This window comes from Chiroxiphia lanceolata, chromosome 9, assembly GCF_009829145.1.
Source record: "Chiroxiphia lanceolata isolate bChiLan1 chromosome 9, bChiLan1.pri, whole genome shotgun sequence".
Lineage (NCBI taxonomy): Eukaryota > Metazoa > Chordata > Aves > Passeriformes > Pipridae > Chiroxiphia > Chiroxiphia lanceolata.
The window spans coordinates 4,150,524-4,165,340 of NC_045645.1; the positions used below are offsets into that span (position 1 = coordinate 4,150,524).

The following is a 14,817-nucleotide window of genomic DNA, read 5'->3' on the forward strand; positions in this document are numbered from 1 at the left end:
TCCAAACATAATATCTTTCATGCATATATTATCTGTCTCCCTATTATCTGGAATCATTTCGGAATTAAATTTCAGTCCTGCAATATTGGCTTGAAGAGCGGCTCGCTTTATGGGCTAGTCAAAGGTTAGAATACCAATCAAAATAACACTGCCGATGCAGAGAGACATTTTAATATTCCAAAACCTGGTAATTGTAAAAGGACATAATATTTTTTCCCTGATTACCCCAAAGGCAACACATGTTAACAAGGCGAGGGAGAGAGTGAAAGAAATTTCAGAGTTCAGACAGCTGCACGACAGATTTAAAGGAGAAGTCGTGGATGGCTGCCGTGCTCCAGCCCCGGAGCAGGAGGGCTCCCCTGCCCGTTCCAGAGGTGCCGCGTTCCCCGGGATGCCATCCCCTCCATCCCCAGCCTCGTGGTGTCCGTGCTGCCTGTGCTCCCCCAAGTCAGGAGCCCTCGGGAGCGCTCTCACCGCAAGGGAACAGAGCGGCCAGAGCTGTGCCGAGACGGACGGTCAGAGATCACCCCGGCAGAAGAAACCGCCGCGATCGGCCGGCCTGACTGAGCCAGGAGGCTGCCCCAAACTCCTGTCTGAACCAGAGCTGATGTTTTTAGGAAAAAGCCTTCCCTCCCAAGCTGGAGAATCCACCACAGCCCTTGGTAAGTTGTTCCAATGGTTAATTACCCCACACCATAAAGATCTGCACCTGAATTACCTTGCTTTGGCTTCCAGGGACTGGAACTGCTTATGCTTTTGTCTGCTAGAGGGAAGGAACGTCTTGCCACGTCTTGGATATTTAGGTATTTATCTATTTATCCCCTTCAGATATTTAGGGACTACAGTCAAGTCTCCCTTACCCTTCTCTCTGGCACCCTAAATGGCACCCAGGGTCTTTACTGCATGGCGAGTGTTCCCATGGGTCTTGCAGTTCTTGTCCAATCGTCAAGTTTCCAGAATTCTTTCTAATGCTGTGATGGGACCCAGCATCCCATACTGATCAAACCAGTCCCAAAGAAAGAAATGATCCAGTCCCTCTGCTGCCACTCACCACTGCCTGTTTATAAATCCAACAGCAGCTGCCTCGTGGATGCACTATCTGCACACGTTATCGAAAATGATTTTTATGTTGTCTTTCAGGGCATTGATAAAAGTGTTAAATACAAGAGGTCTGAGAAATAGATCCCTGTGGGACCCCACCAGGAAGACATGCACTCCATGATGATTATCCATTTACAATTAAATGCTAGGAGCTGTCAGTTTGCTCTTTCTTAATCAATGTAATGTGTGCCATGTTGATTTTGTATCACTCTTGTTTCTTAATCAAAATGTCATAAGGTACCAAGTCAAATGCCTTTCAGAAGTATATTACATTGACATGGTTACCTTTATCAACCAAACATGTATTCTCATAAAAAAAATATCAAGTTAGTTTGAAAAAGATCTAGTTTCCATAAATCCACATTGATTGGCATTATATTACCCTCTTTTCATTCTTTATTAATCAACTATGATATCTGGCTTTTCATTACTTTGCCCAGAATTAATGTCAAGATGATAGGGCTATAATTACTTCATCGGTCATCCCATTTGCCCTTCTAAATTACTGGTACAGCATTAGCTTTCTTCCAGTCCTCTAGAACTTCCCCCATGTTCAAAGACTTATTTATAGTCCAAGGTGTCTCAGCCAGCTCTTTTAAACTCCTGTAAACCCGCTATGCAAAATGCCAACGAAAAGTCACCACTTAACTTTATCAGAAAACTGCGTTGTAACAACAAACCTCTTGCTCAGCAATATGGCAACATCTGCCTTTCTGTAAATACAGAGTAAAGTATTTATTAAATACAGTCATTTGGCTGTTATAAGCAATTCCTTCCATTTCCTTTGAACCAGTGCTATTGCACAGACACTTTTCTTTCCTCATCTTCATGAAAGAGATACTCCCCTTAACCCCAGAGTTGTGCTCTTCCTTGTGTTGCCTTTCACAACCTCTCCCATTCCCGCCTTCTGAGAGCGACTTCCCAAAGCCAAGAGTTCCGTAGAAGGGGTGAGGAGCCAGGCAAGGCCAGGTCCCCTTGAAGGAAGGTGTGACAGAGTGTCAGAACATGCACCCCTGCTGCAAACCAGCAAAGCACTGGGCACCATGGGTGTGAGAGCAGCTCTTCACAGCTCAGAGGCAACACCTATTCATGTGCTTGATGCTTTGGTCATGAAGCACTCTGCCTGAGGAGTCCTCCTCTGGCATTTCTAACCTTACTAGGCATTTTATTCCCTGCAGCCAGTAACTCAATAAACAGGCAATTGATAGCAATCACTCTAAGTCCTCAAGAAGTTAGACCTCGCAAAAGCAACTTCCAGGCGTACGGGTTAAAACATAAACCATTTCTCATCTGTACCCATTTCAATGATCTTCATCTTCAAGACACTTCACTACCAAGTGTCTGAGAAGCACTAAGAGCTCCTCCTCCCACCCCAAAGGCAAAAAGAATTGTTAATTCAGAGGAGAGACAGAAAGCTGTTAGCAAATCTTTGTTTGTTTAAGATGTTTATTTCTAGTAGCCAAATATTAACAAAAACATCCTATTACATGCTTCCTCTGTCAGATTTCACAATGCAAGCGGGTGACCTTAAAACATTTGTGCATGTGTATTACCAGTTTGCTTCCAACCAGGAATATCTACAAATCAATAAAAACTGGCCCTGGAAAAGGCCAGCTCCGCACAAAGCCATGGCACCCCAGCATGGTCACGTTGTGCTCCCCAAGGCTCTGTCAACTCAGTTTCATCATGCCCAGAGATGGAAAGTTGCAGTTCTTCACACACATCATTCCACTCCTGCCTTTCATAAAAACTCTCCTGGGTTTCAGGAGGATGTCAAACTAGGACCACTGTTCTGTCACTCCTAAAGCAACAACTATTCCTGTATCTAAAGACACGCTGCATCCTGTGAACAGAAATCAAAGATGGTCAAACATGCCAGGCCAGCTATCCTAATAAATGGACAGCTCTTTGATGGGTATGAATATTGTCCTTTTTTTAAAAATGAATAAAATATCATTTGAAAAACAAGGAATAAAACAAACCCTTAGTGCATACATAAACAGCTCCTCTTATCTTTTAATGGTATAACATCCAGAGAAAAAGTGGAAGATCAGGATAGTGTACACAGTGTTAAAAATAACTTACACAAGCCAGTTCTAGAGTCACAGAGCCTGCAAGTGCCTTTGTGCCAGCCCTCTGACAAGTTTTGCTGTGCTGGAAGGGACAATTAACCAAGAGGTCTCAAATCATGAGTGAGTGGCATGGAGAAGAACTAGAAACACTTACTTGTTCCATCACACAATGCAAGACCTAGGCCCAAGAAAATGATCTGACAGTAAGTTTAAAAGAAACAAAGGGACCTGCATCTTCACACAACATCTGAGTAAACAGAGTATAATTGATGCATAATTAAATAGCAAAAGGCATTGCTGCAGGATGCTGAAGAAACTGAAAGCATGAGCAGATTCAGAAAAGGATGTACAAGTTTCTGGTAGACAGATGTGGTAAAAACAGTGGGTGCTAAACACAGTGGTCTAGGGACAGCTGCCAGCTCTCAATGCTTGAGGAGACAATTGCTGGGAATCAGAGAAAGGTGACTAGAGCCATGCTCTCCCTGTTACACCTGCATGGTGTAACCAGCTACTCGCCTCTGGCATGGAGACAATCTGGGTTAGACCTTTGGTTTGGTCATTTTCACACCCTCATCGTCCTTCTAATGTTTTTCTTGCACAAGCTTATTGTTAGAAAATTTATCTTCACTCTTCTTCTTCCTCCTCCTCCTCCCTCCACCAAACCACTCTCCTCTCCGTGATGTGCTCCCAGCCTGGTGGTGCTGAATTCCTGCTGCCTGCTGCATTTCCCATTCTCAGGCTCTTGGCCACCCTGCAATTGCAGGCACCACGTCCTCAGCCTAGCACAGCACTGGCTCCAGTCCTGGCGGTGAGGATTCATCACGGGACCAACCATGCTGCTAACTCAAGCAGGACCTGGAACAACAAACCACAGAGGCTCCCAAAAGAGCAGAGGGAGCACAAATGAGAGCTGATCCTTGTGTTAGAGTAAGCACTAATGAATTTATCCAGGCTACCTGAGGATACTCTTGGGGCAGCAGCTTGGTTGTAGCTTGTTAGCCGCAGCAGCTTTCCTTTCTGCATAAATCTTGACCCACGGCCTCCTGCTTTCTGCACGTATTACTTCACTAGTGCCCCTCTCTCCTGACATGAAGCACTCTTTGTTATTTCCACCCTGAGCATCCAGCTTCATGTAGCTCAGGTTGTGCACCTCAGTCCTAACTCCGGGGCTTCTGCGAATCGAAATGACAGGCACCTAAGGAGGACTGGCAGATGGGATGGTGGCTTTCTATTGAGATGGTTTAGGGGGATATCTGAAATGTTGCAGCATTCAAAGAAAGCCTCCTCTGCTTTCTGCTGCCCTCCCACAAGACTGAGCTAATCGAAGTGAAGAACATGATAAACTCTCTGCCCCGAGTCAGCTCCACACTGACAGTTCACTAGAGATACAAGATCGCTCAGTGACATTAAAAATGTCAGCAAACACCGATCAGGCTTGATGGAAGGGATGCATTAGCAGGCTGGGGGGGGGCATGGGGCAAGGTAAAACTTCAGCAAACCCAGTCAAGTGCACAGGCAGCTTTTTTCCCCCCTCTGTTCTTCCACAGAAGCTTTTTCACAGATCCCAAGACACTGTGGCCACCATTGCAGCAATGAGGTGTGGAGCTCACCACCACCTGCACGGCCAGATCAATCCAACAAGGTTTGCCTGAGGCAAAACAAGCGTGGCAGCTCACGGGGGCAGTTCCTGTCTTCAGCTTGCCCGAGAGGCAAGTCTTGGAAATTGTGAAAGCTGCCTGGGGGCACAGGGTTCTTGCCTCAACTACTCCTGCAGCACAGCAGAGACAAGGGAAGGAGTTTATTGGCCAATGAACCATGAGAGAGAGACTGTCTCACCAGTGAGGGAAGAAGGACTGCTGAGCTCCGGAGCATCCCACGCTCTGGCACAGGGAATACAGACAAGGACTGTTTCTTAAAAAGATATAAAACAGAGACAAAGAGGATCTGAAGCTGTGTGTGCATGGGCAGACGAACCTGCTACTGCACTACACACAGGTACACAAACATAGGTACAGTTTGTAATCCCACTCTTGCATTGCCGGGTAGTTGCGGAAGGAGCTCCCTAATTCAGAAAGGTCCTCTTGCTATCACTGCTCACAAGCAGAGACCCAAAGGACAGACAGAAGATGCAGGGGGGGCCCTTCTGCAGAAAACTGCTGTCACATGTGCCTGGTTTCTTGACATCTGAAACATTCAAGTCTCTGCATTATCCATGACCTAGAAATCATCAGTTTCACACTCCACCCCCCCCCCCAACACCTTCACTTCAAAGATCAGGTCAGAGGCAGACTAAGCCAACAAGGTATTTCTAAGTCAGGAACATGCCAGAGGGAGGGGAAAAGAGGCCACCTGAGCTATGCAGGGATGAACAGGGGGGTTAGTTACCTGTCCACTCTTATCTCTCCCAGTCTCACACTGGGAGCTCACTCAATAGAGACTGAGGCCCTATTGGGTCTGCCTGCTTGGAGAAAATTAGTTATCTAAGCTGGAAATCCTCTCTTGTGAAAACATACAGGCAGTTGCCCCACAAGCACGTGAAAGCAGTGAGTGGCATGGAAAGATCCTCGCCCTGGGGTAAGAGCAAGTCCCAGGAGAAGCAGCTCTTAAATACAGGACAGGAGATGTCCCTGTTCTCCTCTGCAACATGGTTCACTTCCCAGAGGGATGTGGGGTCCCTGAAGCCACCCTGTGTCAGAAGGCATCAGATACTGAAGCGTCAGAAAAACTTCATTTTTTTAAAGAATGAGAGGGATTGGAGGAAGATGAACATTTCTCTCTCACATCCCCTCCTCACATGATCTGAAGGAGGTTGAAGCTTTCCTTTCCAAGTTACACATGTGCAGAGGAGGACAACCCCGTCCATGTGCCCCCATCCTACATGCTCAATACCTGACACCCTCAGAGAGCTGGGAAGGGGAACACTTTGTTGCAACAGCTTCTCTCCTGCTCCTGCCTTTAGCTCTGTGCTTGGGACCTCAGGGATGCTCAGCAGCCCTCAGCTTAGTGTCAAAGTATTTGCTGATGTGCAATACACGAATGCCCATCTTGAAGAACAGCCACTTGCCTGGACATTCACGTTATGGAGCATCCCAGCTCCTCACACACTAAATCCAGGAGCCTTGAACTATAGGAAAGAGCCGTAAGTCATTCATCCAGAGGCCCAGAGGAGGAGCTGGATCAACCTACTTCTTAGCAAACATCACAGTACATAGGGATTTTTTTTTAAAGTATTATTATTCTGCAGCCATCAACCTGCTGGTTATATAGCTGCTATCCATTCACCGGAAGTTTAGTGAACTTCAAATGGCGATCATTAATGGTCACTGAACTGCAGAATGCCCCAATGTGCTTTCAGATTTCATTTACCAAGGACCAGCAATCAGCCAAAAGATTTGCTCTGACAGCAGGGAAATACAAGACCCTTTGACAAGTTCAGCCAGGAATGTGCTGCCAGCATCCCTTGTTATGTTCATGTTCTACCCTATTTGACGGAACAGATCATGCAAATTGTCCTTCTGCGGCCGCTCAGCCTGTCACTCACGCTTCCATTTAAAACAATAAATAAATAAAAGAACAAAAGAAAAGCCCACAAGAACAACAAGCTTGCAAATTTCACTTACTGAGACCCCAAATTACCACAAAAAGGCACAGGAACCCAAATAAAGCACTAAATTGGATGGGGGAAGGGAATCTTACTCATCCAAAGGTTTAACCAGGAGGGCCACCCCAGTTTTCTCTTGTGCAGAGACTGCAGCCTCCTCCCTCACCCTGCTACTGGTTGTCATCACACTTGTTCTTTTCTTCTCACTTTGGTTTGTGTCTTATGGTATCACCACATTTTTCCGTGCAGGTGGAGCAGCTGTGCCAGGGGAGACCTTGTGGATGCACAGCAGGCTGCCCCTTAACCACTCAGTGAAGGCATGGAGCAAGACAAGGCATCAGACAGTACTGAGTCCAAGGCATTTTGCTTAATAAAGTGGTCACCAGTCTCTTAGGTGGATGTGCTGCTGAGACATCTCCCTTTCCCCACACCACAAAGGGAAATGCTGATTTTTTTATACTGGAGTATTTCCACATTTATTAACCAAAATTTGACCCGAAGGGAACCATGCTTCTAGGAGCCTTATGCAGCTGCAAAACGAAACAGAGTCAGTAACACTGGGGACAACACAACCTTCACTGGAAAGGGGTCTCACAGTGTCCCACTATTATGCAGAGACATCGCACTGTGCCTGCCACAATGGGATTTTCCCCAGCTGCAGAACACATCCCATCAAGTACAGTAAGACTCTATTAGAAGAGATACAATAGGGAGCTGGAGGACTCGCTCAGCCCAGCTTCTGAGGAAATAACTCATTTCAATGCAAAGCAGCAGTAGTTATTAGACACCTCCTTAAAGAGGAAAAGTGAAGGACAAGGGGAGGAGGGAGACAGGGAGACAGGGACTATGGCAGTTTGCACAGAAGTACCTTTTTCAGATTAATCCACTGTTTGAAGTAATCAGCAACCGGCAGCCCTAAGTACTGGCATTGTCCTGGTAACCTGTAAGAGAGAAGAGAGCAAGTTTGATTCAATCAGTGTCCTGACAACACAAACTCTGTTTTCTTAAGTGCATTTTGTTCAGAGATGGAAGAGACCCTCAAGTCTGCTGTAACACACTGCACATCAGAAGGACCATAGCTCTTGGCAAAAAAATCTCATGAGAGCACAGCTTTGCTTAAGACTTATATACATCCAGCCACGTCTAGGCTGCTGAAACCTTTCGGACTAAACATTTTGAACAGCAAGTGCAGCGCTCAGCTGTTCTCCACAGTGGCTAACACACAAACATGACTGGAGTATCCACGCTGTCCTTAGCTAAGTGAACCCATCACAAATCCCTGAAAAACCATCCTGCTTAGCAGCTTACAGGGCAGACAGGACTGACAATTCACTTGTCATACCCTGGTGCTTCTGGATTTGGCCTTTATGGTTAAAACACTGAACGAGACACGAGGGAGGGAAGGAGGCAACAAAACATTCAATTTTGGGTAGCAATGCTGTAGGACCAATGTTTTAGGGCTAGGAAGGCAGAGGCTGTTTTCCAAGCAGGTGCTTGGAAGAAGAGAGCAGTCACGACTCTGAAGACGCGGGGTGCTGCACACTGTCTCACTAGGGGTTTGAGCACAGCAGCCAGAGCTGCCAGCACATGTATTTACCCTCTCCCTTCCTACAGCAAGCCAAAACAGCACTGGTAAGGGAGGTGGATTGCCTGAAGGGACAGCAGGCCCCCAGGAAAGCTGTTTCTCTCACACTGTGCTGATCCCAGCGTGTTTGCATAGGAGCTACAACGTGCCCCTCAGCTGGGGAAGGCTGAGTTGCAAACTGTGTGGCTCCAGCCGAGCCTGTGCAGGGACATGAGTTATGTGAGTTTTTCCCGGCCAGTTTGATCTGATCAAGAGTAATTGATGGATCTTGTTCATTCACGTACTGCTGAGCACGCCTGGGGCACTGGTCACAAGATCTTTAACTGAAGCAAAGGAACATCCCAAATAAATATGTCAACTAAATAAATGACTAAATTAGAGCTGTTTGTGCATGTTAAAAGTCACAACCCCAGAAATCGGCTTTTGCAAACAGAGGGGGATGGGGAATCTCCCAACTTCCTCAGGCACATGGGGGCTGTAGGGGGAGGCTGTAGAGGAGGAGGGAAGAGCTATGACTGTCAGCATCAGTTGCTCAAACACCCCAACACAAACCACCACATCCAGGGCAAAGTCTTTTCTCATCTCCATAGAGGAAAGAGTGAATAGTCCAGACCAGACTTCAGACTCAAGACTGAAATTCAGGAACACGCTCTGGTCAGAACTGGATACAAGGCAGATACACCACCCTGAGCTAGGGTGCACCACCAGCACACCAGGCAGCATCTGAGTGCTCAGCCCAGCTCCCAACCCTTTGGTGAACAGGGCAGCACCTCTCTAGACACTTTGCCAAGCAAGGAGATGAAGGAGCAGCACAGATAATGCACTTGTAGATAATGTGAGATTCAGGGTAGTGCAGCAACAGAGCAGTCTGGTCTTGGTGATGCCTCCATTTCTATGGGAAGGAAAGGAAGGAAGCTGGTAAACATATACAGGGGAATCTCCTGGGAATATGTGGCCAACAGAGCCAGCACACACTGGGATCCACCTGTGTACCACCTTTGCCCTGCTTAGGTTAAGAAATGAATAGACTCCCTGTGCCAAAACAATACACCTGGTCCTGAGAAGATGCAAGTGTCATCATTTAGGAGCAATAACTTAAGTCATACAAACACATTTGAATAAGAAGGTACAGAGGAAGCTCTTTGAAAGCAGGAAGCCTGTCAAAAGAACGAGCTTGCAAGCAGCAGGTCTGTGGCGATTTGCAGGGTGAGCAATGTGACCTGACAGCACAGTCTCATCTCTGGGCACGGTTCATCTGATGTAAGCACTGAAATAAACCACCTGGAGTCACTCCTCACAATGGAACAGCCATGACATAAACAGGAGCCTGGTCCATGCATTTTACAGCCTTATACATATGTCCAAGACATCCCATAGTCAAACAGACCCCACCAACCCCAACCAGCATGCTAAGAAACTCTTTCTCCAGGAAAGCTGCTTTCTACTGGTACCCAAATCAAAAAAGATCACAAGGAACCATCTAAAACAAACGACTGGTCTAAATACAGATATGTGGTTAGCTCAGCCTCTCTTAGACTCCTCACATTTAGCTAGAGAGGAGGATGACAGGAGCTAGCAAAAGGTATGTTACTTAAAATTGAGTTTCTCCTCTCAACCCAAGAGGCTTTCATTAATACAGGTCTCAGTGTAGCTCCAGTTAGAGGAATAATTATCAACTCACCTAACCTCTGGATAGGGCCCAGGAGAAGTGAGTGCAGCATTGTTCTTGTTAGTCACAGGAATTGACAGCTAACCATCCAGTGCAATGGATGACATCTAAAACACTGCCATCCCTGTGGGACCAAAAGGCCCAGCAAACTGGACAGTCTGGTTCTATTTCCACCCTTAGACTGATGGCAGTGTGCCCTGGGCGCTGGACAGTGGGTCTTTAATTGGAGAAAATAAATGCTCCAAATAAATATGTCAACTAAATAAATGATGCATTTTTGCAAACAAGTAACAACCCCAGAAACTGCCTGTGAAGCCGTGTGACCTCAGGACATTCCCCCTCCCCCTCCATGCTTATGCTCCCCTCACTTCACCTCAGCACCAGAGGGGCTACACCAAGTTTTTCAAGCACTAGGAAACCTACACTCACACCATAACCTGGGCGGGCTGTCGGCAGCACGGACCACAACATCAGTCTACTCCCTGAGCTGGAAGATGCAGGCCTGGTGGCTCCAGGCCAGTGAGGACACAGCCACTTAGCAAGGATTAGCAAAGGATTGCTACATGGGTCTGGTCTAGTCTGCATATGCAGCACTCTCAGCACAGGGAACTGGGGGCTTTCACTGCACAAAAACCGGGTTCCCAGGTAGCTACGGGAAGGAAAACACTCCTGCAATGTCTTTTCCCCAGCTCCAAGCCACAGTGGTCCCCCCCACTCTTCAGCCTGGTAAGCAGGCAAGAGTTTCTCCATCATCTTCTCCAGGTTGGAGTGAATAAGGCACAGCTGTGGCTATCTTGGGGAACAGAAGTGCCATGGCCTGTAAAGAAGTAAGTCCATTTATCAGCGCCACCATTTACTTGAGCTCATTTGATAAACAAGCTCTTATGCTCAGTATGGCTTCTTGCTCTTGCCAGAGCCAACCTTGCACACTGGGGGCAGCTTTGCTTGAGCACAGAGCTCAGGATTTGGCCCTCCCTCAGGTAAGGGAGATGAGAAATGATGGCACATTTCACTGCATTCAACATCCCACGATCCTTCCAGTTTTTGAACAAGGTCTCACTGCCTCCCCAAACACTGAAGTGCTCACACCCTGGAGAAGGAAGCTGGCTTTCAAAACCATCCTGCAGGGTAAATGGGGCCTGGAGATGAACAGGATGCGAACAGGAGGCAAGGTGACATGGCTGCATTTCTCCCGTTGAAGCCAGCTCTCTCCAAGGCGGCAAGAAACGCACAGCTCGGTGGTGATAAACGGCCTTGCTTTAGTTATCACTTTCCTTAAGTTAAGGAGAGCAGCCTAGTGATGGATGGGCTGGAATTCGGTTATCAGGGAAGGCTGTCAGCCAGAGTTGCCTATCTCCACACACATTTAGCAGGGTGTCATTATGCGATGGCATGGAGTTAAAATATGACCAAGGGTATTGAAAGAAAAAGAACAGGATTAAAAAAAAAAAAAGGCAAATTGAGCAACAATAAAGGAGCACGAGGCAAGAACGTTATCGTACTAGTGACACCTTTTATCTCGGTCTGGTTAGCTAGAGCAGGGCACAAATTGGTCCTTCCTCCACTATTGTATCCTCTTGTACAAACAGAGGCAGATAAAATGTGTCACCAGTGCGATAGCATATCAATTTAACCCTAATTATCTAGAGGGTCAAACTAAGAAATAGGGGTTTCTCATTTCAACAGGTCCCTCCATCTCTGCTCGGAGCCACCACATTAATATGGAAGGGGGAGGGGCAGCTGTAATTGATTTCCGTCACTCAGGTGGTCCTGGTGTATAAAAAATTAATGCTTGATTCGCCCAACTAATCAGAGCTGGTTAACGTCCATCTGCTTCTGGGTTCAGGATGTCAGGAAACAAAGAAATTGGGGAAATTGGGCCACTTGCTACACACTGGGTGTATCGATATTGAGGCAGTTAAAAGAACAAGTCTCTCTATGGGAAGATAAAGAGACATTAAATCTTGGGGTTTATAGACCTGATCGCAACCTTCCAAAAAAATCCATGCCCTGGAGACCTTGCATTGTAAGAGATGCAGAACATTTTAATTGTGTCCCAGCCAACTCCAGTGCACCAGGCTACAAAAGAGAGGGCTGCCAGGCTCCTGCCCTGGAAATCCTTCACTGAAGAAGGAAGCTATTTGGATGCTGCAGCCCTCAACAGCACCCAGGTGACAGCCAAAAGGAGCTGTAAAACCACCTCAGCCTGACACTTTAGTTCAAAGCAACATTGGTCAAGGCATCATTCTGGACCGTGCAGTCCAAAGGTGCTGCTCTGATGTAGAGTGGGATGTCTGCCAGGAGAAGAGGAAAGCTTGGGTGTCCCCTCTCAACAGAGAAAAGCTAGCAAGGGGATAACATCCTGTGCTAGGGCACCTGAGATGTTTTAGGAGAGAAACAGCACCATAACAGGCAAAGCTGCATCTCTCTGCACTTAACCCCACAAGAGCTGGGGCCAAGCTAGGAATTTAAAGTAGCTTAGGTAAACCCACAGCCTCCCAAAAAGGCAAGCTTAGGTTGCCAAAACCACTGTGCCAGACCAGGAGGCCTCTGACAGTGTGATGTTACAGCACCCGCACATGAGCAGAGCCTCCCAGCCACAAAGAACTGCCCAATGCCACACTGCACCCTGTGAAAACTGAAGCATGTTGATACACACCTCAAAAAAAAAAAAAATCCCCACACCCCAACTCCCTCATCTCAATAATTCAAGTTAGACTGGGACAACTTTCCTGTATAACTGAAGGCTTTGGCAAGCAGATGTCTCCTCAGCGCTGGAGTCACTCAGAATAAGAAGCCAAGTGCCCACACATGCTCCTGTCCAAAGCTAAGGACGAACCCCCTGCCAGATCTCTATCTCACCACTCACATACTCCTCAGCCCCACAGACCTGCCCAGGGGTCAGAGGAGCCCACCTGCTCTTCCTTTCCACCAGACAAGCTCTTGCCAGGTGACTGCCCACGGTGCCATTTCTCCCTGCCCCTCATCAGTGCAGGACAAACCACCCCTGCATGGCTGTACTTAAAATTCACAAGCAGTAGCTGTGGAAAGACAATACATCTGTAGAGGGTCTGAAAAGCCCTGGGCTTTCACAGAAACCCTGAGACAGGTCCCATCTCGCTCCCTCTTTGCTTTCCTTCCACCCTCTCAGTTCTCTCAACCACCCCCAAACTTGTCACAGTGCAACAAGCCTACGAGTCACATATCAGCTTTAAATATCAGCATGCATGAAGCAGGGACATGAGAGCAAGGAAGTGGGAACAGACAGAGCAAGCCTCCATCGCCTGTCAGGAAACACTAATGAATTTCAACACCAGCAGCCATTGCCTCAGACGGGCTGGTGAGAGGAGACAGAGTTACAGCGAGGAGCCTTTGCAGGAGCAGCCTGCCTCTTTTCAAAGCCCCCTCTGTTAATAAATGTCATTGCCAAGCAGGCTGCAGCAGTCCTCGAGCCGGGATGATGGCGTGGGTCGGGGGGAGACAGGCAACTGACAGCACTCAGGATGCCTGGGCAGCACAGTCCTTTCTTCTGTTGCATCCCCAGACGAGAGCCAGGAAAAGGAAGCAGACGAGACATTGTCATTGGCATGAAGCTGTCTTCCATTAAGGTCCCAATACCCAAATAATAAACCTCCACAAGTGCAACCCCAAAACTCCCCAGTCCCACTGACTAGGACAGATGGAGGCTCTAAAGGGAACAGTCCTGGGATGGACAGAGGGATGCAGAGACATCCAGACACATTGCCTGCATTCCCAGCAGCAGCAAAGGGTTACAGAGCAGTTTGTCCCTTTGCTAACACAAATGCATTCCTGAGGCAGTGCAGGAAGAAGCATCCAGCACAGGGCAGGGTATGGCAACCGCACCGATGCACAACATGAAGGTCAGTGCAAGTCTTCTTTACAAATGTCAACCTGTCATCTCTGGATATTAATGAGGGCTGACCAGCAGCTAAAATGCATCCATGCTCCATTAGTAATAAGAGAGACACAATGCAGGAGAAGAGCACACACCATGGCACATGGAAGAACCAGTGGGTCTGCAGGGCCTGGGGAGGTGTGGTGATGCACAACATAACTTGGGCCACTCCAGCCACCCAGGAAGGAAAGTTGCCACGTAACCCCCTTCACTGGAGTGTGTGCTATCTTTTCCCATCAATCTTTAATTGCATTAGTGTAATGAGGCCAAAAACCAAGGCTAAGCAGCGAAGCTAATACCTGGCACTTTCAGATGTTCTTTCTTTTTCTGTGATGCCCATTCTGTGCAGCACTGCATTCTCTCTCTAACAGGCATATTTCTGCCTAGGAAGCCTAAAAGGCAAGCTGCAAGCCTTAACTCTTGGGATTCAGAAGCATTGGCTGAAATGTCTGAACACTCATCACATGCTAACAGCCTGATCCCTATTCTCTAAATTTTTGCTGGGTACTAAGAAATTTGGGAGAACTTCAACATCCACGCTTTCCAAGCAGTTCACCAGTGAACTGAAAAGGTTGTTATCCCAGACTGCAACCAGAGCAATGTATACACTGGGAACATAATTCTGCCACAGAAAGCACACAGGGCAAGTGGCTCGTTCGTGACTTGTTCGTCCTGCAAAGCACTGTGTGCCTTCCACTGCCATCAACCTTAATGAAACATGAAGGCATTTAACACCATGCGAGATCTGGCCCTTTTATGGGTATCTGTCTGTGCGTCAGCTAGATGCTGGCAGAGATGCTATCTCAACATTAAAAGCAAGGCTGTAACACAGCAGGTATTCAGCCTCCAACAGAAGATGTTCATCAACAATTG

The 14,817-nt window shown here is 47.3% G+C and overlaps 1 protein-coding gene across 3 annotated transcripts in view; it reads right to left on the reverse strand.

Annotated features, from left to right (window-relative positions):
• The window catches only part of ERI3 (ERI1 exoribonuclease family member 3), a 128,233-nt gene that overhangs the window by 70,053 nt on the left and 43,363 nt on the right, over positions 1-14,817 (reverse strand). For all 3 annotated transcript variants that reach the window (XM_032696627.1, XM_032696625.1, XM_032696626.1), the window contains exon 6: positions 7,643-7,715. In XM_032696627.1, coding sequence (XP_032552518.1) covers positions 7,643-7,715 — 73 coding nt within the window. The remainder of the gene's footprint in view (positions 1-7,642; positions 7,716-14,817) is intronic.